We start from the raw sequence: 25,515 nt of genomic DNA on the forward strand, positions 1-25,515 counted from the left end.
GGAGTGGATTAGGATGAGGTGTATTGGGATGGAGTGGGGTAGATTGGACTGGGCTAGATTGAGGTGGATTGGATTAGTGTGGGTGAACTGGATTGTAGTGGGGTGGACTGGAGTGAGGTGAATTGGGGTGGTGTGGGATGGATTGGATTGGAGTGGGCAGGTTGTTTTGGATTAAAGTGGGGCAGATTGTAGTGGGGAAGACTGAAATGTATTGGAGAGGGGCAGGTTGTTTTTGGATTGAAGTGGGGCAGGTTGGAGTGGGGCTTATTGTTTTGGATTGGGACAGATTGTTTGGTTTTGGATTGGAATGGGTCGGATTGGAGTTGTACAGATTATTTTCGAATTGAGAGGGGTGCAGACTGGAGTGGGGCAGATTGTTCTGGATTAGAGTGGGGCAGATGGTGTTAGGGTGGATTGAAGTAGGGTGGTTTGGATTGGAGTGGGGTGGATTGGTTGGGAGTGGGGTGGATTGGAATAGGGCAGATTGTTTTGGATTGCAGTGAGGCTGATTGTTCTGGATTGGAGTGCAGCAGATTGCAGTGGCACAGATTGTTTTGGATTGGGGCAGACTGGAGTGGGCAGATTTTTTTAGATTGGAATGTACCAGATGGTTTCGGATTGGAGTGTACCAGATTGTTTTGGATTGGAGTGGGGTAGATGCGATTGGGGCAGTTTGTTTTGGATTGGAGTGGGGCAGATTGTATTGTAGTGCAGCGATTGTTTTGGATTGGAATGGGGTGAGTTGGAGTGGGGCAGATTAGATTGGAGTGGTTTGGGAGGATTGGAGTGGGATGGGTATGATTGGATTAGAATGAGTGGTTTGGATTGAAGTGAGGTGGATTGGTGTGGGGCATGGGGTGGATTGTAGTGGGTGAATTATAGTGGGTGGAGTGGGGTGTACGATGATGTGTTAAAGGATAATTTCAGAAATTACAGATAATAAAGAAACAATGTTGCTTTGCAATATTGCAAGCATTAATTGTCATCTTTTGCAGAAGAGCACTCACAAGCAAAAACAAAAGAAAACATGGGTGGAAAGTGAGAAAAGACAACATAGCAAAAATAAAAGAAAGTTAGCTATAAAAAATAAAACTTTGCAATTTTGTTTGTTCTGCGTGGCACGTTTTTGCCAGTCACAAACCTTTTGTTTGAAGGGACTAGAACTTTAAAAAAACAAAGTAATACTACATTCACATCGGGAGCAGCAGATGGGCACTAATTAAGTCGAATCAATCGGTGCTTGGTCCCTGCTTAAGTGAGAGGAACGAAAACAATGCAAGGCCTGCACTGATGAATTATGAGGCTGTAAAGAAGACTGCCACGCAAGCCAACAAATGGTGAGCCACAGGTGGGCTCAAAAGCACTACTGTACACAACATAGTCTCGCAAGCGAGATGCAGGCACTAGGACATGCACTCGAAGGCTCGACCCTAAAAAGGTGATGGCCTCTCTTTTGAGGCATAGACTGTGATTTTAATGGGCAGATAATGTACCTGCACTTCTGAAAGGGAGACTACCTTCACTTCTGCAACACATTTCATAGGGGGGAACCAGTACTTCTCAGGAGCAAACAGGTACTCTAACTATCCCTGTTCTGTGAAAATAGAAAAGGTGTATGCTGCGCCCCGTTCTCTGTTCACTGTCTTTAAAATGTGTTATTACAATTCAAAACTTTTTATTTCTGTTCACCTCGCGTTCGTTGTCTTATTCTCTTTCCCCTTTCCTCGTTTTCCTTTCTTCTTGTTACATTTCTTCCTTCCTAGTCCATCACTAACATTATTTTAAACTTATCCCCCTTTGTCCTTCTCTCAACTTCGTGTTAATTTCGTCCAGTTTCGTTCCAGTTTCTTTTCCTCATTACTTTTACATTTCATGATTTGTTTTTATGAGTGTCTGCCAAAAAGCCCCTAAACTTGAGGATGGATTCAGAGCTAAGAGTAAGCCAAACTAACAGAATCCATACAGCTCGATACAGGGATGATGGCTGAGTAACTCAATCAGAAAAGAAAGTGCAGCACTTCAGACGCCACCATCTCTGAGCCAGGTTGGTCTTTGCGAGGAAGGGGCGGGGTGAGGAAGCTGTGTTTTTCTCGGAGTAGGCGTGGCTACCGTTATGCATCGGTCCGAGCTGTCCAATAGGGCAGAGTTCTGAAGATGATGGAAGAGTAGGAGGGATACAAATCCTACACAACACCGGAAGTAGTTCCAATTACCAGCACCGGATGTTTGGAATCGACGTAATGACTGTTTCCGATCTGCCCTGAGGACGAGAGTCCATTGTAAGTTCGAAACCCTTCTATTACTCTTGTACACAGTACCCGTCAGCTGTGTATTGACATTTATGTAACTGCCGCATTTAATTCTCTGTATGTTTATTCACTGTTTATGTCGTTAGAAATGTAGTAAGCATGCGGTATGTTGAATTTAATATGCGCAGTAATTAGTATTTTAATAATCAGACAAGTTGTGGTCACACCACTCAGTGCCTTCCTTGCAGTACCTGGCGTCCACCACCTTTGGCTCCCCATAAACTCGTGCCCACACACAGGCTTTTTCTTTGTGCAGTATGAACCTCTAATTGAACTTAGTTGCCAAGGTTTCATTTTGCTTATGTGTGACATTTTCCATTCTGCGTTGTGATCATGTGTGACATTTCAGTATTGTACGTTTGATACTTTGAGTGACACTATTAGAAGCCGGAAAAGGTAGTTGTGCCTGTCATGGGATTTATGTAAGAAATGAGCCACTTGTGTGCAATATGATAACCTAGAGAGGATCTTGACATATCTGCAGCAGGGCTTAAGTCCTTGCACTATGTTACCAATCTGCTTCACTTATCTAACATTGTAGCAATGGAAACATTTCTGATGTCACAGAAAACAACTCAATACAGAAGTCATTTTTAGGTTGAGCATAGCAGCGCTGCTGTTCTAAAGTGTATCTGAGCTTCTAACCACTCCCATCACTATTACTCGTTCATGGGCTTGCCCTTCAAAAATCCTTTATTTTTGTTGGTAAATGCTGTACGTTTGCCCGTCCTTGGGGCGGTTTAGTTACTGCTTTGGACATTGCCCCTGTTACATGGCTAATTGCATATTTGCCGAGACGTTTGACTGCAAGCTAACTTCTTTTTCCTTTTCTGTGCTCCTTCACGCTGATTCCGTGGCACTTTGAATCGGCTTGCATAAGTGAAACTGTTTTACTTTTCATTTTCAATTTATGTGGCAAGAAGAGTCCGGCTAGGGGTTTACAACTCTAATAGCTCTAACTCGAGCAAATGCGAGACCCATTGCATTGCGAATGGTTGTTAGCCATTATGTTCAATATGAAGAGACCTTGACATACCTGCACTGCCCTCTCCCAACCTGCAGAGTCTTCTGTGACACAATCTGTAGAGTTACCCCCTGAAACAGAATCACTGAAAATATCCTCAACTTCTCCACATACTTAGTTTGGAAGTGTCTAACATTGTTACAGAAACATGACATGTCTTTGGATACAGACACCGCTTCTATATGCAGACCCTTCACACACCTCCTCTTTCCTCTGTACATCTGCAAAAACTTAACACCCGACATAGATCTCCTTCGTGCACTCTTGCTGCACAGACTACTGACACAAGCTCTACTTACTAATCTGAAAGTAATTTAAGCTTTAAGGGCAAAACAATATTTCATAAAGTAAACAGCTTCATTTCTGTTTCACTGCAGAACTCGTGATAGTGATCCACAGTCTTGCAGCGGAGCACGTCATGGAGGTCACACAGACCAGGTGTGGGAATGCTCCTAAAATATTTCTTGCTAAAATGAATATTTAAAGGATTGTGAGCTCCACTGTTAAAAACAGACCCGCATGGGAGAAAAAAAATAATGTGCCACAACTGTAATCTGGACACAGTATGGAATAAAATAGTGTTTTTTTTCTCAAGTCCAGACTCCAGCTCTGCCCATATTAAATGGAACTACAGAATCCTTGCATAAAGGGGTGTGGAATTCCTATAGCCCGATGCCCAGGACACATTGTCTGAGGTCAAGGACAACAAGTTTTCATATTTATTTTGTCCTTGGGACAAGTAGGCCCAACACCCTATAGCACAAACTCTTTGGCTTCCAGTTTACAGAACCACAATATGAATCAAGGAAGGGCATTGTCTGCAGTTATGGTAATATTTGTGTCCACATGTTAATGCTTTTTGAACTTATATTCATGGTTCATTAATGCAAAGCCTTTATTATTAGGGTGAGCACTCTAAGGAAATGTTGTAAGCTTGGACTGCACCACTGATAGTAGTTCCAGTATAAAAATATGTACACATGTTTGCAAAGTTTAACAAAATGAGGCTACATTATAATGCTCACAGAATGCTCTCTAATTAGATGAAAATATTTGCAGAAGCTTAAAAGGAAGATTGAAGATTCTTTGCTTTCAAAATAAAACGTTCACAAATAAATACAACTATGAAAAAAAGATTTGCCAAACTAATGTGAAATTTTAGGTACCATTTCATTGAAGCATCATTTATTAGAATGTGTCGATGCATGCTAGTATTTAAAAAAAAAAAAAAATTCATAATGGAGAACCAGAGTAGCCATTTTCAAGAAGATAATAGGAAACATGAAAAATAAACAAAGCCAGTAGGTTTGACATGGATGGTCAGCCTTTTGGTGTTGGCAGTACTTTTTTTTTTTTTTAAACTCTTTATTAAAGTACTTAAATGCTCATAATACAATTCTTGTCGTCGTTATTATCTGGATCACAATTTGATGTTCGATCAAATGATACAGTGTTTGAATATGACATATTGGTCAGTGTTGTCAGTACTTGTCCTGTTTTGACAATTTTTTGTATAACTTTGTTGTGTGAGCTGCTGGGTTCTCACTGTTATAAAAAAAATACTGGCAAAAAGCAAAAATATTTTTTTTGCCTCAAAAAGTACACATTGCCACAGTTGTTCCTAGCATTGAACAAAACTACTTTGTGAGCCGGTATGCTCCTTCTGAAAAAGCACAGTGCTGTTTATTCACAGTAAAGCTAGGAGCTAGAGAGAATAGACAGAATTTTAATTCAAGCAAAAGATCTTGGTTAATGCAAGACCTAATTAGGGGCCCAATTCTCTAAGAAAAGTTACAAAAGTGCACCCATGGTATATGTCTTTACATTAGTGCAGGTTTACAGCTTTAACGAATTACCATGAATATACAGAAGTAGGCCAGGAAATGGTGCTCCTAGAAAATATTTCTGAGCTGCATTTTAGCAGAAGGAAGTATGTATGTGTAGATTTGGTCATTTGAAAATCTGTTGAGCATTTACAAGTTCTTTTTTCCTCCAACCACTTTTTTTTTTCCCAACCCTGGAACAAATTCTACGTATGCCCTTGTCAGAAATACATTTCAAAGCTTTTCAGTATGGGAAAAGATTAGAGAAGAGATGGTGAAAGTCCCTAAAACGTGCAAGTTCGCAGGTTTGCACAGACTCAAATCAGTGTTCCAACCCTGGAACTATTGTTTACTGCTACCTCCAGCCACAATATGTACATTTGTGGCAACATTAGGTAATTGCTATTATTCAATTATGAATAACAAGAAGCACCCGTCAAGCAACGTAATGTTCAAAGTCACCAATAAGTCCCAAAATGAATTCAAAAAGTTCTTCTTTATTGCTCCTTCACATTCCACTCCAGCCAAGCCAACATGTGTTTAATCTGGGTTATATCTCCCCTTGACTTCCTCAGGGCTTTTTAAGGCTGTCAATAATATACACAATATGTATCTTTTCGTTCTTCTCACTCTATTCATCCTAATTTATCATTTAATATGTGTGCTGACAATAATCCAAAAAAGTTATTGTGAATAACCCATAATTATCCACACATTATTAATATAAATATTCTTAATAACATGTCACAGCTCCTATGTGCTCCAAACATGCGCACACACAAGTGAAGTCCCTCGTCCCATCTTTATGTGTCTATATTATTTATTTGTGTGATATCCATATCACTTATATACCAATGTACCTGCTTAAATAAATCTCCAAATATTCCTTTTCTCTACCTGCTAAATTCCGTCATGAGGTCCATTCATTATACGCCAATTCTCTTTCTATATGATGATAAATCATACTCAGTAATAGTTAGATTTTGTCTACAATTATATTTACAACTCATATTTTGGTGTATAGAAACCTCTCCTTTACTCGCTTACCTCCTTACTGATTATTTTTATCTTAAATTTTATTCCTGTTATTTAGGGTGCTTTCTCTCGAGCGTATCCTAAAAAATAAATACGTCGTACATACCTCAGTAAGAGATACATGTGCCCCATCAAGTGGTTATTACCAGTAACTTTACTTCATTCCCAATACAAAACGTCTCACCCACCTCTAGATTATTTTAGCGAAGTCTCTTCGGTAACCCCAAGTTTGCACAAAACAAGTCAAACGGAGTATGTTAGTTTTCCTGCTGTTTAAATAGCCACTCCTATTTAGTACTAAAAAGAGAAAGAGGAATTTCTCTTTCGAGTCTCCGCAACCCAGTCATAAACACTCCTCTATGGAGTCCGTTTTCTTTCATTATCAGAACGCTATTCACTGCTGTTAAAAAATAGAAAGAGGACTACCTCTTTCCCGCTAGTAAACAACTAAGCCTCAAACTACACCCAAGCACAAAATGAATATTATTATAAATGCTAATTCCATGCTATAAATATATTTTCTCCACAAACGCTATTATTTAATCCCTACAATAGTACAAGCCCTGGCATAATCAGAGAGGCTATTATCAGAGCTCTTCTATAGTGAGATTGTGTGGCAGACGAGTGCAAGGAAGGAGGTGCCCAGAGAAGCACTGGCTCCAATCAGAGACAGGCTCCGTCTCACAGAGGTGAGACCTGGACTTTAGGTGACCCTCCTATGCCAGCGTGCGCAGCAAGAAAAAACAAAACTGCTGCCAGAGTGTGTCTACCGCTGGCCAATCAAACCATGCTTGGTCACAGGCAATGCGCCATCCTATGATCTACGTGGGGCACTGTGTGGTCCGGTATTATTAATTACACCAACACACATGCTATAAGTGAACGCTCAGCAGCTTAGCTTCTTAGTTCACCTAGGGGCATGAGGGAGGCTCAGTGTTCTCTTGAACAGGTACTGCAGCGTATGAAGTCGAGTCACTGCTACTAAGTGAACATTAAAGCAAGTGAGACTGCACGCTCTCCAAACACATCGCTTGTCAATGATGAATTATAAAAAGTGTTTGGGAGTGCTATAATTGCATGACTAATGCATTTTAGTGCAATGATGCGGACAGCAGCACTAAAATGTGTTATTCTAAACACTGATGCATGCTACTCAAATGGTTCCAGACTTGTATAAATGCCATACCTCCAATCATTGTGTAAGCAAGTTATTAAAAAAAAAAAAAAATGCACAGAAATGCAGCAGGACTATGGTGGCAGTGGGGTGCTGGTCCTGATAAAGGATGAGACCTGTGTTCACCTATCTGGGAAGACAGGGGCATAATCTGCACACAATCAAACCAACAGACAAATGGTGTCAGCATGACTAGTGGGCAAGAGGAGCCCAGTAAGAAGGATGGGCAAGGACTAGAAGGAGAGGACCTGACGCCAGCTGAGCATAAGGTCTGTAATATGAGAATGCAGGAAGAAGCAGCAAGTATGTAACACGAGGAGCTATTAACAAAAGTATTGTGGAATTATTATTATTTATTTTTTAACTGAGCGGTCTATAACCAATTCATGGTAAGATAAAGGAAAAAGAGGTTCTTTTGCATGCATACAGGACGGACAGTTACACATCAAGTCACACATCAAATCATGTAGCAGCGTCTTTCATAAAGTCAATATAAAGTGCAAGCCAAAACAGAAGAAAAGTGTTGAGTGCAAGCAATATGATCAATTTATGTTATACAGAAGGGGGACTAACAGTTTCCACATTTTCGTATGTAAGGTTGGCAGAAAAACTGTCTAGAGCAGGTAATAAATTCCATCGAAATAGTACAGAGTGTAAAAAAAAAAAAGGAAACCTCTGAAATGCACAACATCCAGGGTGGTGGTCCAGTCTATCGCGAAGCAAGCACCTCAGCTTAATCACTAAAAACACATCTGATGATACCAACAATTTTGCCCCTTCCTATCTCTGTGTGGTGTCCTGCTTACCTGGACTGTGGACGATGCACCTCCTCATTTGTCCAGATTGCAGAGAACCTCAAGGTGCAGCCTTTGTGTCTGATATATGCTTCCTCAAATACTTTAGTTCTTTGCATTTTAGCCTGACAGTGGTCCAGGCAAGGAATCTTTGCAGTTCTCCATTTCTGTTGTATTAAGCTATGGGCCACTGTGATGCCAATAAACACCAAGCATTGGACGTCCTGACACAGAACATATTCAAAACATGTTAAACGTTATTGCGGTATTCACAGGGGTTGGGTGGGAGGGTGATATAAGGTCAACTAAGCTAAAACAGAGATCCTTCTTTTTAATGCATCCCCTATTGATCTCCTTTGTGACCTTCAGCGTCAGTATTCACTTCACCACTCCATCAGGTATTTTGGCATTCACGTACCAAACAATGATTCCCAATTGTTTGATTTTAACTACAAACAACCTTTCGCAAGGTCAAAAAGCTTTTAGACAGATGGAGCTCTCTTCCTCTATCCTTAATAGGCAAGGTGGCTTTGATAAGGATGTTGATTCTTCTGTTGGTGTTATTTTTATTGACTATGCTCCCTGTTACAATTAATGGGTCATATGGTAAGGAACTTGACCAACTATTCCAAAACTTAATTTGGAATGTTAAGGAACCCAGGACTAGAATAGCAGTACTACAACTAGATAAATTGCGGGGGGCTATCTCTACCTCATTGCCAAACATACTATTAAGCTGCTGTTTTAGATAATATTGTTCAAATAATGGTTACTGCTGATTCCTTTGACAACTTGAGCCTGATGAGTATCACCAATGAATCAGCAATCTATCTACCTGATTTTTTTTTTTTTTAGAAGTACCTAAGCTTCCAAAGAGAACAAGATATGTTGCTTCATGCTCTTGAGCATCGCATGAAGAATTTTTTTTTAAAGCTTGGCGGGTTCAAAATTGCCACAACTTTATATTGCTAGAGGACAGATGATTATTATTTTCTTTTTCTTTTGTTGCTTCGCCCTTCCTAATGCCATTTTGGAACGCTGGGAGACAAAGGGATTTACTAGCAGCCCTGCTAAGTACGACACATCGGGGGTTAGAGTGACACATTTTAGTGTGGTGGTCTTCATCACCGCACTCAAATGCAAAGTCACAAATTATAGCGCGCTGCCTTGTCTGGAGTGACGTGCTACTAGTAAGTTAAGTGGTAGGCATTTGAGCAAGCAGTAGGAGCGCGGACTGTGCATTGGCCAGGATGGCGCTGCTTTGGCAGAGACCGACTGTGCAACTGACACTGCACTTCTCTGCACACTGTGCAGTGCTGCCCTGTTGAGAATTAAAAAAATTACATTATGATTACACAGCCACGCGCAGACCAGGCTGCCTGGGGGCACAGCTGCAATGCACTATTTCAAAGTAAGAAATAGCATGCACAGAGTCCAAGGGTTCCCCTTAGAGGTAAGATAGTGGCAAAAAGAGATAATTCTAATGCTCTATTTTGTGGTAGTGTGGTCGAGCAGTAGGCTTATCAGAGGGTAGTGTTAAGCATTTGTTGTACACCCACAGGCAATAAATTAGGAACACAATTCCAGGCCAATAGGTTTTTATATAGAAAAATATATTTTCTTGGTTTATTTTAAGAACCACAGGTTCAAGATTTACAAACAATACTTTAAATGAAAGGTATTTCACTCAGGTATCTTAGGAACTTTGAATCATCACAATAGCATGTACAGTTTTGGCAAAAATGGCAATAAGCTATTTTAAAATTTTACACAGTGCAAAATTCAACAGTTCCTGGGGGAGGTAAGTATTTGTTAGTTTTTCAGGTAAGTAAAGCACTTACAGGGTTCAAAGTTGGGTCCAAGGTAGCCCAGCGTTGGGGGTTCAGGGCAACCCCAAAGTTACCACACCAGCAGCTCTGGGCCGGTCAGGTGCAGAGGTCAAAGTGGTGCCCAAAACTCATACGCTTCAATGGAGAAGGGGGTGTCCCGGTTCCAGTCTGCCAGCAGGTAAGTACCCGCGACTTCGGAGGGCAGACCAGGTGGGTTTTGTAGGGCACCGGGGGGGGGGTGACACAAGTCAGCACAAAAAGTACACCCTCAGCGGCACAGGGGCGGCATGGTGCAGAGTGCAAACAGGCTTTGGGTTTGCAATAGGTTTCAATGGGAGACCCAGGGGTCTCTTCAGCGATGCAGGCAAAGGGGGGGCTCCTCGGGGTAGCCACCACTTGGGCAAGGGAGAGGGCCACCTGGGGGTCGCTTCTGCACTGGAGGTCAGATCCTTCAGGTCCTGGGGGCTGCGGGTGCAGTGTCTTTACCAGGCGTCAGGTCCTTTGAAGCAGGCAGTCGCGGTCAGGGTGAGCCTCTGGATTCCCTCTGCAGGCGTCGCTGGGAGGTTCAGGGGGGGTCAACTCTGGCTTCTCACAGGGTCGCAGTCGCCGGGGAGTCCTCCCTGTAGTGTTGGTTCTCCACAGTTCGAGCCGGGGGCGTCGGGTGCAGAATGGAAGGTCTCACGCTTCCGGCAGGAAACGTGTGGTCTTTAAAAGTTGCTTCTTTGTTGCAAAGTTGCAGTTTCTTTGGAACAGGGCCGCTGTCCTCGGGAGTTCTTGGTCCTTTTAGATGCAGGGTAGTCCTCTGAGGCTTCAGAGGTCGCTGGACCCTGGGGGACGCGTCGCTGTTGCAGTTTTTCTTGAAGTGGGGAGACAGGCTGGTAGGGCTGGGGCCAAAGCAGTTGGTGCCTCCGTCTTCTCTGCAGGGCTTCAGGTCAGCAGTCCTTCTTCGTATTCAGGTTGCAGGAATCTCTCTTGCTTGGTTCTGAGGGCCCCTAAATACTCAATTTAGGGGTGTGTTTAGGTCTGGGAGGTTAGTAGCCAATGGCTACTAGCCCTGAGGGTGGCTACACCCTCTTTGTGTCCCCTCCCTGAGGGGAGGGGGACACATCCCTAATCCTATTGGAGGAATCCAACATCTGAAGATGGAGGATTTCTAAAAGTCAGAGTCACCTCAGCTCAGGACACCTTAGGGGTTGTCCTGACTGGCCAGTGACGACTCCTTGTTTTTCTCATTATCTCCTCTGGCCTTGCCGCCAAAAGTGGGGCTGTGGCCGGAGGGGGCAGGCATCTCCACTAGCTGGGATGCCCTGTGGCGCTGTAACAAAGGTGTTACAGTTCCTGCAGGGGGAGGTGAGAAGCACCTCCACCCAGAACAGGCTTTGTTACTAGCCACAGAGTGACAAAGGCACTCTCCCCATGTGGCCAGCAACATGTCTGGTGTGTGGCAGGCTGGAAAAACTAGTCAGCCCACACTGGGAGTCGGGTATGTTTTCAGGGGGCATCTCTAAGATGCCCTCTGGGTGTATTTCACAATAAAATGTACACAGGCATCAATGTGCATTTATTGTGCTGAGAAGTTTGATACCAAACTTCCCAGTTTTCAGTGTAGCCATTATGGTGCTGTGGAGTTCGTGTTTGACAGATTCCCAGACCATATACCCTGCACTTACAATGTCTAAGGTTTTGCTTAGACACTGTAGGGGCATAGTGCTCATGCACCTATGCCCTCACCTGTGGTATAGTGCACCCTGCCTTAGGGTTGTAAGGCCTGCTAGAGGGGTGACTTATCTATGCCATAGGCAGTGTGAGGTTGGCATGGCACCCTGAGGGTAGTGCCATGTCAACTTAGTCATTTTCTCCCCACCAGCACACACAAGCTGGCAAGCAGTATGCATGTGCTGAGTGAGGGGGTCCCCAGGGTGGCATAAGACATGCTGCAGCCCTTAGAGACCTTCCCTGGCATCAGGGCCCTTGGTACCAGGGTTACCAGTTACAAGGGACTTACCTGGATGCCAGGGTGTGCCAATTGTGGAGACAAAGGTACAGGTTAGGGAAAGAACACTGGTGCTGGAGCCTGGTTAGCAGGCCTCAGCACACTTTCAAATCATAACTTGGCATCAGCAAAGGCAAACAGTCAGGGGACAACCATGCCAAGGAGGCATTTCCTTACAGAAACTAACAGGCATTTGCTGCTTAAGAGTTGGTGCTGTCCTGTCCAGCTCCAAGAATGGATCTTGGCTCATCAGATCCCCCAGAGGAATCTTAACTCTTATGTATCAGTCCCCTATGAGGCAGTCTCGAAGAATGCTCCACGGAGTTTGGCTTGCAAGAATGCTTTTTCAGTGTCTGTGATGCACGTCCGTATATTTTTCTCACTGTATTTCTCCAGAACATTTGCACTGCCAGCTCCCCATACCCAACACGACCCTTTAACTCAAAAATAGCCCTTCCTAATTCTGGGCTTGCTAACTGTGGCAGTCTCTCTCTCACACACACACTCACTCTCACGGCCATGCAGACCCCAAGCACACACAAGCACCAAACCCTAGGGCTTGATTCATAATGACATTTGCACTTTAAAATCTGCATTACAAGGACAAGAATGGCAAATGTAAAAATGTGCTGTCATTCATCAGAGTCTTTCATACAACAGAACATCCAGATAGCTCCACACATGGAAAAAGAGCAGAATTCAGTAAACTTTCCTTGAAGTATACCTTGAAGTGTGACATGCACAGCTTTAAAGGAGGAAACCTTTGAAAGGTTTGTAAATTCCTAAGAAGCTTTAAAGTATGTCCAGCATAGAGAGAGAGCGAGAGAGAGATATGAACAATTTTTTTTTTTTAAATAAATCAGATCCAGAGACTCAAGGCACCTCAGATATTCTTGTGTAAGGAAGTGATATATTAGAGTTTTTAGGGTCTGTGAGACTAGGTGAACTGGAGCTCTGAAAGTAGCCCTCTGGCCTCTATCCTACTATTGTTGTTCCTAGTGTGCTTGATTGCCAGCATAGCACTGGAGCCTAGAGCGTTGGAAAGGCTCAGTGTGCGCTCCAAAGCCTGGGTCTCTCCTTATGAGCGTCACCCATTCAGTATTAAAGGGGTTAATTGATGGATCAGGACATTGTGTGAGTCTTTAAATATGATAGTCATAAACGTAAATCCAATATTTTATGTAAACCCAGAGTCCCCACAAAGGTAGGCCCACATGAGATAAAATCCAAAGTGCAAACCGTGAAGGATTATTTTCAAATTTAAGAATCATTACAGAAGACAAAACGACATGGTTCTTGAGTCAATTAAACATATCGACAATATACGTAGAGTTTATTGGAATCCCAAATCTAACAGTAGCCAGGAGCAGTTAATGGTGTAGCGTAAACAAATAATGATTCAAAGAGCGTTATGCCGTAGGGACAGCTCAATATAAGCTAGGAGAGAAGAAGATGGTAAATAATAAGTGCAGTTTGAGAAACACACTAACGTGAAGTCTGATCTCTAAGGGAACAGAAAGACATCTTTCTCTGAAAATGATGTAAGTGCCCAATATATTAAGAGTTTTGATATGAAGTCTGCCTCTAAGGTACGCAGGGAATATATTGGCCCCTCTCCAAAATCGAGAGTTCTAATACACTTTCAGGCAGAGAAATCATACAGTCACCGTGGTCTTAAGATAAGATACATACATTGCCCAATCTAAGAGCAGAAAACTGATCACATGGGAAAATTGCTTTTGCTGTGCATCTATCTACTTTATAACAAAAACCAATAACACATTCAAAAAATAAAAACCGCACCAAGTGTCCAAATTAAATGGCTTTTAGTTGTACGCACTCAAACCTTTTCCTTCCTTCAGAAACATCATGGACATTAGAAGAACATTTAGATTTTGTTTTTTTTAAATGAAAATCACATCTGAGCCCCTCAGTGCACCGACAAGGAAAAGAGAAAGACAAAGCAGTTTTATAATGCACGCGATTGTGCAGTACAAAGGAATTTGAAAACGATTCATATAAGAGTTTCATCATTCAAAAATACATTCCAAACAATTTAATTACATCTATTTTATATTTGAACCACAGAATAATTCATTTTTAAATTCAGTATCAAATGAGTAACCCCTGGTGTTTGGACCTGCTCTTTCCCTTGGCAGACTCAAAGCAACACCATCTTCCTCAGGATCGCCGTGTGAACCAACACCACCATTTTCCACTTACAGACTTCTCCTTTTTTTGTTTACTCTTCACACTAGGTAAATTGCTTAATAAATTGTATTTTATCAGTGGATTTTTGTAGTGCACCTAAATGCATCTCACAGGCTGGTTTAGGACATTGAACCTTCAACTATGAACAAGGAGGAGGATATAATGCAGACTAACTAGGAGACAAACAGCCATGATGTTTAGAAATATTGTCTCCTACAGTGTTGGACTACTGCTTCTGTATTTAATATTGTCACCCTGGGTGGTGGATCTGCTGTGATTGATACACAGGAGCAGGCAAGACTTTGCCCTCTGAAGGTTCTCTGCATTAGGCTTATCCTTTGCACCTGAGGGCCCTGTGCCCTATTCGAAGGACTTTAAATTGTATGTACTTGACGGCTGTCATTGCAACTTCCCCTGCTTAAGAGTGATACGCTGTCATAAGGGAAGCATAAAGGTTCCTCTGTATTGAATGTGCTGCAGTCTGCTAATGTCATAATAAGATGGACTCTTGTGAATGGACTTGTTATAAATTGATTGAAAAAGGGTAATCACTTTTGTAGTTTTCTTTCTGTTTAGGTTGCTGTAAACCGTGTGAGGTTCTTATTCATCCAGAGACTGTAATTTCAACATTTTAACTCTCTAAAATGTGCATCTTCATGGACTAGTCACAGTGAGTCAAGCACCCAGGTTCTTGACTACAGGTACTGCAAAAGAGATAGAGCCTTAAAATCAAGCAAGGCAAATGGAAGGAGTTTGGAAACCAACTTACTCCACATCTGTATTCTGGCTCTCGATGTTCCTTTATAAAGTAACTTTACTCTAGTTCCAGGTGTAAACATTTAAGGTCAGCCTGGATTTTCTCTCTTCCACTTGAACTTGCTTGTATTACCTGGATCTGTAACCTAATGAGGGTAATCTGATCTGAATGTTCAGACGACCATAGGAGGTCGTTTCCTATATCAGTAAGCTTAAGAGGAGAGAGGTTCGGTCCTTGTGATATACCACAACCCAGTGTTTTTGATTTGGAGATATAAGGTGCAATTTAGGTTTTGCAGACTTCCAATGTTTGCCCTTTTCAGCTCTTGCAATGGATTGGCAATTTTGGAATACATTTGACTTTTTTGATTTTTCTTCTTACAGGTGCAAGTCTGAAAGGCCTGATTCTGTGCACCATCTTTCTAGAATTGTTGCACAATGACGCGTCATGGCAAAAACTGCACTGCAGGGGCTGTGTACACCTACCACGAGAAGAAGAAGGATACAGGTTGGTGGATGGAATATATCAGTTCTGATCTGTGGAAACACTTTTGAATCTGGCCAAGTGTTTTAGCTCCATGGCTGGTAGCAGTTCCAGCAGCTCAAGAGAAAATGCAATGGTCGTTCTGACAGTGACCATCATAGGTTTAGTTCTTTATTTAGTGTATTTTGGTGATTGCGTATATACGAAAAAGAAGCATGCAAAATAATAACTTTCAGACACAATCTTTTGGTCATCTGTCTATAGACGACATGAGTATTGTTGGATAATTAAATGAGAGATCTGAGGCTTAGAGCCTCATTACGATGGTGGTCTGGACCGCCGCCTATGCAGGGGTCCGACCACCACATTACAACCCTGGTGGTCCGACCATCAGTGAAACGCCAGCTTTGCCAGGATCTTGGATCCCGGCGTTCTGGAGGTGACGGAGATCCTAATCCGCCAGGGCAGCGTGCATGTAGCACTGCCCTGCGGATTAAGACCTTATTCTCTGACAGCCTTTTCATGGCGGTAACACCACCATGAAAAGGTTAACGGAGAATAGGTGCAGGGGGCCACAGGGGGGCCACTGCCCTGCCTATGCACTTGGCATGGGCAGAGCAGGGCCCCCTCCTGCCCAGCACTCTCGCAGTGTTCACTGTCTGCTTTGCAGATAGTGAACATTGCAAGGGTGCTGGTGCACCCTGCTGCCTACATCATTGCTGCCAGCTCGATTATGAGCTGGAGACAATGCTGTAGCCTTCCCCCCCCCCCCCCCCCCCCCCAACCTGGTTTTCCACCCGCCATCCTTGTGGAAATCTCTTAATGGGTCTGGTAAGGAGGTAACCAGTGTGGTAGCAACTTCCCCGTTGGAAGACAATGAAAACCGTCCGCCGAACTCCTATTGGGGCCTTAGTGTCAGTTTTACACACACTTCAGTTGGTCCTTTTTTCCTGAACTCAAATAGGCCATAATAAAGCAAATCATACTATAATATATCAGTGTGTATACCAAGAGTTTACTGTTTTTATGGTATTCATCTTTTCAGATTTGTCTGTTTGTTACATTCTATACATTTTATCTGTGCGTATCCATATTTATCTTGTGTTTTGTGGAAAACTAAGTTGTGATTGTGCAAATGCACTAATCATCTAACCCAAACATGTACACACCCACTTGTGTGTCTGTTTACCATGCTATGCCCAATGACGTATAATACACTCTGTGGGAGCACATATAGGGTTTGCTGCAAAAAACAATGTTCTTGCTAGGAATACCCAGCCCATTACTGAAAGTGAAAGACTGTTCCAGAAATTCCAGAATTTAATTGAGACAGTCAGACACTTCAACTCCCTGCCCATATTAATTTTATATCCGTTTGCCTCATCATGCAGTATTTGTATTCCTAGCTATTGAAAGTCCGTGGCTACCGAAGCCAGGGTCAGTTCTGGAAGTTTATTGTCTTTGGGAAGAGTTTGTATTTGGTTTTGGTTGATGCACAAACCTCATATTTCTCCAGGGTCTCTCAGTGCGCATTAAAAGAAAGCGATGGAATTAACTGAATCCCAGAGGTACTTCATTGTGTCATTTTATTTATAGTGAGGCAGTACACTTAGTGGTTACCACCTGCCCATTCCCAATTTTTCCACACCAATTTCAGTTTAGTAGCAACTTTCATTTATGTTTTATCTTGTAGTGACCAGGCTTTTCCGAAAAGAAGTTTAGTCATTACAATTAATTCTTAATTTCCATCATAAACTTTGGGAGCCTTTGACATTGTTCCGTCGTGGATTTTAAGATAGATTTCATTTTTCTGGCTTGGTGGTAAATATGACAAAGGTGAAAACAAATAAATCTGTGCTGCTCGCAGCTGCCAGCATCTGACTGGGCATGGTCATTTGGGACCTTGTTCACAGGGAGGTGGTTGTGTGCAAACTATATCATCCCCTTCATATTCAGAAATATTTCAATTGTGATGGATATTTGTCTCTTGATAATGTGAGTGTTTTTGGTTTTCATTGATCCTGGGAATTCTGAATTCTTTCAATTAACTTTTAGTTTAAGTCGCTACTAGAATTCATATTCAGTACTTAGTTTATGTTGATGCATTTTAGCTTTGTCATGTTGGGATTTTTGAGTCCAGCTTGGAGCCTTCTAAGGAACATCTCCCAAACGCCCTCCGGATTGCTCAGAATAAGGTATCAGTGTGGTCACTGCCATGGATGGACACAGTCAAGTTTGGCCTTAAGGAAGCTAGTGACTGTTGACATCCAGTTGGTGAAGTATCTTTGGGGTGATCCCTAATTTCTGTGCCATACTATATGGTGACTCCCACCTTTTTGACTTAACTTGGTAAATTTGATTTAGATTATCAGGGATGTTTCTTGGCTATTGTCAAAACAAATAATTCCTTGAGATACTCCTTTTGTTTTGGAAGTCACTTTCTACACATGGTGATTTCAGCATTGGGTACTTGAAATGCTTAGCATACTAGTGCACACGTTTTCTGTAGCTGTTAATTTAAAGTTGTCAACCTTTCAAATGGTATTTGTGCTACACCAACTGTATTACCAAATGCAATACTAAAAAAAAAAAAGTATTGGATTTATTCTGATCAAACTATTACACATTAGCCTCATTGCAATTTTTGGGCACTGTACCTATATATCTGCCCATTAAACATAGCTACACCAACCCCAAATATTGCGTGAGGAGGCAGCAGCAAGTTTCAAAACTTTGTAGTGCCAGAACGGTCCTAAGGTCATAAAACAAAAACAAAAAAAAAACAATATATAGTTAGCAAGGATTTGTGTGCAACCTCCCCTTTAGATAGTTTGTTCTATTTCCACACATCCATTTTCCATGGGATTGTCTTATTTATTTTAATACAGAATTCATTTTCTGATCCTCAACATCATCTGAAAGCTTTTCATCTGAATCTTGCAGGGGCCCCAGATAATGTTTTCTATTCCATGACTTTTACACCACAGTGAGCCCCATCAATATATATAACCTCAGAAACAAAATGTCTTGTAGAAGAATTAATTACCAAAGGTATGAACCTATAATCCAGTGATGAGGGCCTTCCCTCATCACTAGAGCACCCCCAGCCCCCTGGCAAATAATAATAATAAAAATGACATAGGTAAGTTGATATCATGTATAGAATGACTGGTAGCTTCTTGTCATAGCTTCAGATTAATAGGTACATGTCAATGGATTTAGCTAGAGCTGAATCCAAGCAAACTCACATTGGATCAAGTCAAGGCAGATTGCAGTTGGTTACTTCTTGGAACATGTAAGGGTGGATCCCAGTAGATCTCTCATTAGATCGTGTCATTTTGAACCTCACTTGGTGCCTCAAACTCCTCCATTGAGGTCAATCAAGACAGATTCCAGCGGGACCTAGTTATGTTATGAAAGCTTGTGATCCTATTCCAACAAACCCTTCTTACATCCTAATATAGGACATATTTGCTTGGGATCATGACATTAAATCCAGTAGGTCCCACATTTGGTCATAAGAGGACAGAATGATAGTAGCTCCCACAGTGGATTAGATCTGTCTGATCCCAGTAATCATATAGTAGATCTTAGCACTTAACAAATTGGATCTTCATTAGATTAATGCAGATTTCACATTTGATCCTAATGAAGCCGGTGCAGTGTAGGATCATATTGGGATTGGTCCAGTGAGTTTCATGTACATTCATGAGTAGGTATATTCGAACTGGGCCCGCATCGCAGTGGGATCATAGATGGTCCTACATCAGAGCATGTCAGTGCAGTTTTCTAACAACCAATGGTCTGCTTTTTGGCTTTGAGGGTCAATTGTGCATTTTTTTAATTTTTTTAATTTTTTTTTGTTTACTTTGTTGGATTGTAATGCCTGCTCAACACATACGAGCTTTTCAGGCTGTGCTGCCTACTGGGCTGTGTCTTTCGAGTGGTTCTGTCCCTTGCCCATGCTAACGTACCTGCCTATTTTGAACGCTTTTCCGCCATGACTTCCTTTCTTTCTACAGCTGCATCTGGGTACGGAACACAGACTGTGCGCTTGAGTAAAGATGCTGTGAAAGACTTTGACTGCTGCTGCCTGTCCCTGCAGCCCTGCAAAGACCCAGTGGTGACGTAAGTACCATGGGCTGGAGCTTGTGTGACTCTCGCGAGCATCATGAATGTCTGCATTGGTAGAGAGGATTTAGGCCAGAAAATACAGAGTGCATTAGGCCCCGAGTGAATAGGCATAGCGCCTTCCTGTCAATCTGCTGTCTCTCATAAAAGTATCAAAAGAATTGATAAAGCCATTCATTTTTGGTTTTGAAGCTAGATTGCTTTTGTCTTGCCATAACAGTATTTGCTGTCAAATTCAGTGTCCAACAAGCCTGTGCTTCCCATTGTATGAAAGACCCCATGAGGGTGACTTGATGGAATTTTAGTCGACCAGTGCACAAAGATGAAACCTATCTACATTGTGCTTGAATTGTAGTTTTAATTGCCAGATAATTGTAATCGCAAATAAATCCTCTTCAAAACTGACATTCTTTCTGCAACCGTGACAATCAAAGCAGTACCACAATTCTGTTACGTGATGATACTTTTGTCCTTAATTCTATTTCCCTGGTTTGTTCCGACTCTTCTTTCTCTGTATACACTTAGCTGGCTATACATTGACCTCCAACCCCAAATTGGATGGGGTACAAAAGAGAGAGAGAAGAAAATAGAAGTATAGAGAATGGTATCGCAAAAGAAGTGAAGTGGGGGAGAAGGAAGGTAAAGTCATAAGGTGGAGAAGGGTGACAAAACTATAAAGATAGATACAGAGGAGTGGAATGAGCAAAAGGTAATTACTGAAAAAGAGCAATAAGGGTAAAGTGTTTTTTATTTTTATTTTATTTTTTTAGAATGAGTTAAAGGGAGGTAGAATTAGGCAAAAGGAAATTTTAGAGGGGGAGTGAGACAAGGTGAGATAAGATAGAAACATAGGTAAAGTGAAAAGATGGGAGGTAGCGATCAGTAGATATGAGACAGAGACGAATAGGGACATGCAAGGTAAATGGAGTGTAATCAGGTAGAGGGCAGGGAAAATGATAAGAGAAATAGAAAAGCAGGTCAGATAAAGACTAGTGATGCAGAGGGAACGAGCTGCTGAATGGTAGGAAGAGATATAGAGAAGAGAGGTGCAGTAGAGAAAGGTGTGGTTGATTCAGAGATAGTGTTGTGTCTCACGTGCCCGGCGGCATTGGAACTCTCGGTTTGGGACATTGAGAGTTCCAAGACTGGAGTGCGGTCATTGAAATGTGTGAGCTGGCAGAACTGCGTCCTGTCTTGCTGTTGCCCAATACACCCTATTGTCTTTCTTAAGAATAAACTACAAAAAGGAAGTGGACCTACTTGCCTTCATTCAGAAGCAAGTGGGAAAGGGTGAGGTAGAGAGTTGTGAGGTAGAGACAACTGTGGAGTAACTAGATTTTTTAAGGGAACCAGACGGGCGGTAAAAAGGCTGAAAAGAAACTGTTGAAATAGAGAAGAGTGTGCAGAAGAATGACAGAAATGGGAAAAGGAGGTAATGGTACAGAGGACGGTATGTACGTAGATGTAGAGAGAGAGAAAAAGAGAGTATGGTGAGGTAGAAAACGTAAGATGAAGTGAGGAGAGAGGCGTAAGACAGAAAGATAATCATTTATTTTAACAATCCATAATTTCTTGAGAGTGCAAGGGTTAAAGCTGGGTAACATGACATGGCCAGTTGTCAGAATAAAATAATCTGTTTTTTAGAGGTGCCTGGGCAGTTGCTCCTTTTGCCCAGGCCGTAAAGTGTATCTGCTCACACATCGAGGCCCTGCACTTTTCACATGTGGACTCTTGGGTTCTGTAGTCTCTTGTCTCCTGTGTCACATGGGCTTCTCCTTTCCCTGCTTTATTTCTACATTGAGTTTGTGTGGGTACTACAGGCACTAATGGATTGAGTTCATGGATCTGTGTTTTTTCCGATGGTCACATTTGAGTTCTGGCAAGTCCAGTCAGCCATTCAACCTTCCAAGGTTGATTAAATGAGTACCTTTTGAGTTGGCTAACAATAGTCATGTGCTATCTCAGCAGTGCCATGATACAGCCTCGTGGGTGAATATTCTACCCTACAAATATGCATGGAATGTTCTGTTATGTGGCTGCCATGGCCTCTTACCACAAGGCTTTGTCTTCTGGGAGGTTTCTGTGACCTGTATTAGTGCTGTGTCCTTGGGGAGCACTGTTCCTGTAACAGAACTCTGGGGTGGTAACCTGGAGGAGCGCTGCTTCTCTTATTGGACTCTAGGGTGGTGACCGAAGGTGGACATCTTCTGAAAATGTATGTATGGAGTACTGCTACTGTGAAGGACTCTGAGACTGTGATCAAAGGAGCATTGCTTCTGTGAGGACTTTTTTCAGGTGATCGGAGGAACACTGCTACTGAGTTAGTAATCAAGGGTGGTGGGGTTGAGTGGCAGACAGCAGGAACATTGCTGCTGTGACAGGACTTTGGGAGACTAACTTGTAATTAGCTCTGCGGTTTCAGTAGGATTCTGGCAGAGTGGTGGAGTAGCACTATCCATGAGACCGAAGTCTCAGGAGGGTCCAGCATTTAGTGCACAGTCATATGTACCTTATTACTGACTAAACTGCTCTTTTTACAGGTCTTCATGCAGATTCGGAAGGCTTATTTGTTTAAAAAAAAAAAAAAAAACTCAAACTCACCAGGCCCACTTCCCAAACTCCCAGCTTCTCACCTGCCACCCTAAGCCACAGCCATTCTTTGTGCTACTTTCGCGTCCTTTAGATACGGAAAATTCCACAGTATTCTTGGCTGTGGTCCTCTCTCCCAGAACTCTTGTAATATGCTATGATTACAGCCCCATACACATAGTCAGCATGGTGTCTAGTATGTAATAGTCTAAAATGCATGAGAAGGGCAAGTCACTGAGCTTAGTTACTTGCACAACAGATAAAGACTACAGCAATTAGATGCTGTCATCTGAAAATACGGAACACTTCTCATAACTAAGCATGCTTGCGCTACGCAAAGATAAGAGACACAGAATCCTGCAACCCTGTAATATGGAATCTATTCCTTTTTACGTGAACTAGGTGTTAATGCTTTTTAATCAATAGTCTGTGATGTTCACACATAGTCATATCATACACCTTTCTTGATTAAAGGAATGTTTCTTTTTAGCTGGCCATCTCAATGGCACTCAATGCATTCCAGCCTTTAAGGGTTAGATGGAAACGCTTTGAGCAGTAAAGTGGGGGTTAAATAAGGCTTCAAACTTTCAAGAGAAATATCCACAAACTGTTTCTCCATTCAGTTGTCCTGTTTCTTCACATTTGCACCCCTTTAGGTACCCTTCAAATGTAGAACGGTTGGGAATAATGGTCTGGCCTTGAAGCAGCCTCTAAAACCTGCAGACGCAAAGCCTCTCGGCCCCTAGTAGAGATATAGTCTATGATATCGGCCTCTCAAAGGCAAAATATTAACATTGAGATAGCCATACGCTGCTTCCCCAGTGTATTTAAGCTACAGATAACCACCCTTTCTCTGTCACAATATTCTTTCTGACAGCCATAAACGGTAAACTATCTACATGCATAGGCAGGGTCCCAGGTACTCTCTATATTAATCTCTCATACGAAAATGTCATCAAATTAAATAAAACATCCCTGTAAGAGGTATTGTGCACGGTACAGAAAATGCCACTGAGTTTTACCATTCCTTAAGCTGAAAATTGAAGCAAAATGTTGCATTCAAATAGGTCGCTCCTTGCCTCCCCCACTCGCTTTCTCCCCTTTCCACTCCCCTCTTGGTCCTTTCCCCTGCATCCTGCTGTCTCTCTCACTCATGTATATCCAGTAGTCAAATTATGTTGGCAGCAGTGCAGCTCATTGTTATTATACCTAGAACTCCAGCATTAATGCCAGTTCATCCTCTTCCTTCTTGCCATCTTAGATCATGGATTAATGCAACGTGAGAGGTATTAAGAAGCCCAATAATCTATTAGGAAAAGTGAATGTAAGAAGAAGAGATAAAGACCAGGTACTCCATAAAGCCTCTGCATATAGACCAACTGTTTGAGGAAAGAAGGCAGCAACATCTATTCCCCATCATGGTGATGAAAAAAATGACGTTTTATGGCTCTATTTAAGACATTTGAGAGGTGGTCTCATGCAGAAAGGGTAGATAACATGCTGGAACTGAGGGTAGTCTACCTACCACTTAAATTATTTTTCTGATTAATCTATGTATCATCAAGTCTTCTTTATGCAGACAACACAACAGTAATTCACAAGCAGGTCATTGTCTGGTTCAGAGTGTAAGGGGGCACAATCAGTATTGCATTCAACCCTAGCAAGAAGTATCTCCCTGATGCCAGTGATTTTCACAGGTTATCAGACCTATAAAACAAACCAGCTCAGCAGGCACGAATCACTGCTAAATGCTTTTAGCGGTGGGTGGTGGAGTGTCACATTGTGGCCATTTGTTTGCTACTAAAAAAAATTCAAAATGCTATGACTTTGTGTCCATATCATTAGATCCTCAGCCCATAGAGTATGCCCTTTTGATAGGCTGTTTATGGAAATGTGTTAATTTATTACATTTGTTTTGGGTTTTTATAAAGTAGTACAAACCACCAGGAGATGGTCTGAGCAACATTGGTCAGATACATCTGTACGGTGAACAGTTTACAGAATGCATAGTCCTAAATAATCGATCACCGTGAGAGGATAGGACATCTTTTCAACAATTGATAAGGCTCTAGTCTGCTGACTGACTCTGATAGAAGCAAAAGCTGGTTTTAGTAGTGTAACTAGAAAATCAGGGTCAAAGCAAGAGACAACTGTCCGAATCTGAGAAAGTCAGTTTCTTGTTTGCAATGCAATGGGAGGATGTTACAATGAAATGATCCTTGCACATGAAGGGTCTTACATTCATGTTTGATAGAATGGAAAAATAAACAATAAAGTATGGTCTGAGGATATTAATCTTTTAGATGGAATGTAAGGGTAGAACAGCTTTGCCATGTAGACTGGTGATTGGTTAAATAACCTTTTATGACTAATACAAAGGGATTCACAGTTCATTCCTTTGTTAGAGCTTGTGTAAAATAATCACAACAACTGCGCCCTAATATAACACCGTCCACTATAATTGTAGATTGTTTGAAGTTTGGCAGTGGATGTATTGAGGAGGTCAATGTAAATGTTGCGAAGGTTGGATATCACCTCTGCGAGGATGAGAATTTCCTGTGAGAGGTGAAGTGAGGGAGTAGAAGAACACCCTTTGGCAGATTTGATTGGAAGATTTGCAAACATTATGTTCTTGGGGAGTGAAGGATTACTCATTTTTTAACAACAAACTTTGATATTTATGCTCTACTGATGAGATTATTCACCCTACCCATCCACATCAGACAAACCACCTTCCTCCCCAGCTTCATGAAGGAACTGAAGACCTGGCTCTTCTAAATCCACCTCCGGTACACGCTACACTCCATTCCACAAACCCCCCCCCCCCACGCGCCTTGAGACATTATAAGCACTGATTGATTGACATGAAAATGATCTTAATTGCTCTGAACTGACCACGACCTTGATGATATTTGGTGCTGCTTCACCTGTTGTTTCAACCACAACGGAGAATTCAGTGCAGGGCAGACTTTTCACCAGGATTCTAGGCAAGATCCTCCTTCCGAATCTGCCATCACTAGGTTTCACATTCTGGCTCTGAGTTCCTGCAGAAAGGCCTCTTGAATCTTCCAGATTACTGCATTAACCTCATGAGGAAGTCCAGTTGTTTCTGCTCACTCATCATATGTCTATTAATTGAAACGTTTTTGAACCTGGTTCTTTCAAAACTGGGTGCTGTATGAGAGAATGGGGTAAACCTGACAGATCAAAGAAGAACCAGAATATTTACTAAAATAGTATTTACTCTGGGAAATAGTGTTAAGATACAAAGTGACCTGTTTTGGAGATAAATTAATCCAATGAACAAAATGTTCATAAACTTTTAAGTATATAATACTATGAGCAGTAATTCACAAGGTATGC

At 42.0% G+C, this 25,515-nt stretch overlaps 1 protein-coding gene across 4 annotated transcripts in view; it reads left to right on the plus strand.

Moving 5' to 3' along the window:
• Positions 1–25,515, plus strand: part of NOSIP (nitric oxide synthase interacting protein) — a 106,428-nt gene that overhangs the window by 45,060 nt on the left and 35,853 nt on the right. Inside the window, exons 1-3 of one of the 4 annotated variants that reach the window (XM_069200975.1) lie at positions 2,134–2,279; positions 15,333–15,456; positions 19,455–19,560. In XM_069200975.1, the coding sequence (XP_069057076.1) occupies positions 15,387–15,456; positions 19,455–19,560 (176 nt within the window). In that variant the 5' untranslated portion in view covers positions 2,134–2,279; positions 15,333–15,386. Of the gene's footprint in view, positions 1–2,133; positions 2,280–3,729; positions 3,772–14,152; positions 14,240–15,332; positions 15,457–19,454; positions 19,561–25,515 lie in introns of those variants that run through there. The other 3 variants (XM_069200976.1, XM_069200978.1, XM_069200977.1) reach the window with 3 other exon arrangements.

This window comes from Pleurodeles waltl, chromosome 7 (genome assembly GCF_031143425.1).
Source record: "Pleurodeles waltl isolate 20211129_DDA chromosome 7, aPleWal1.hap1.20221129, whole genome shotgun sequence".
Taxonomy (NCBI): domain Eukaryota; kingdom Metazoa; phylum Chordata; class Amphibia; order Caudata; family Salamandridae; genus Pleurodeles; species Pleurodeles waltl.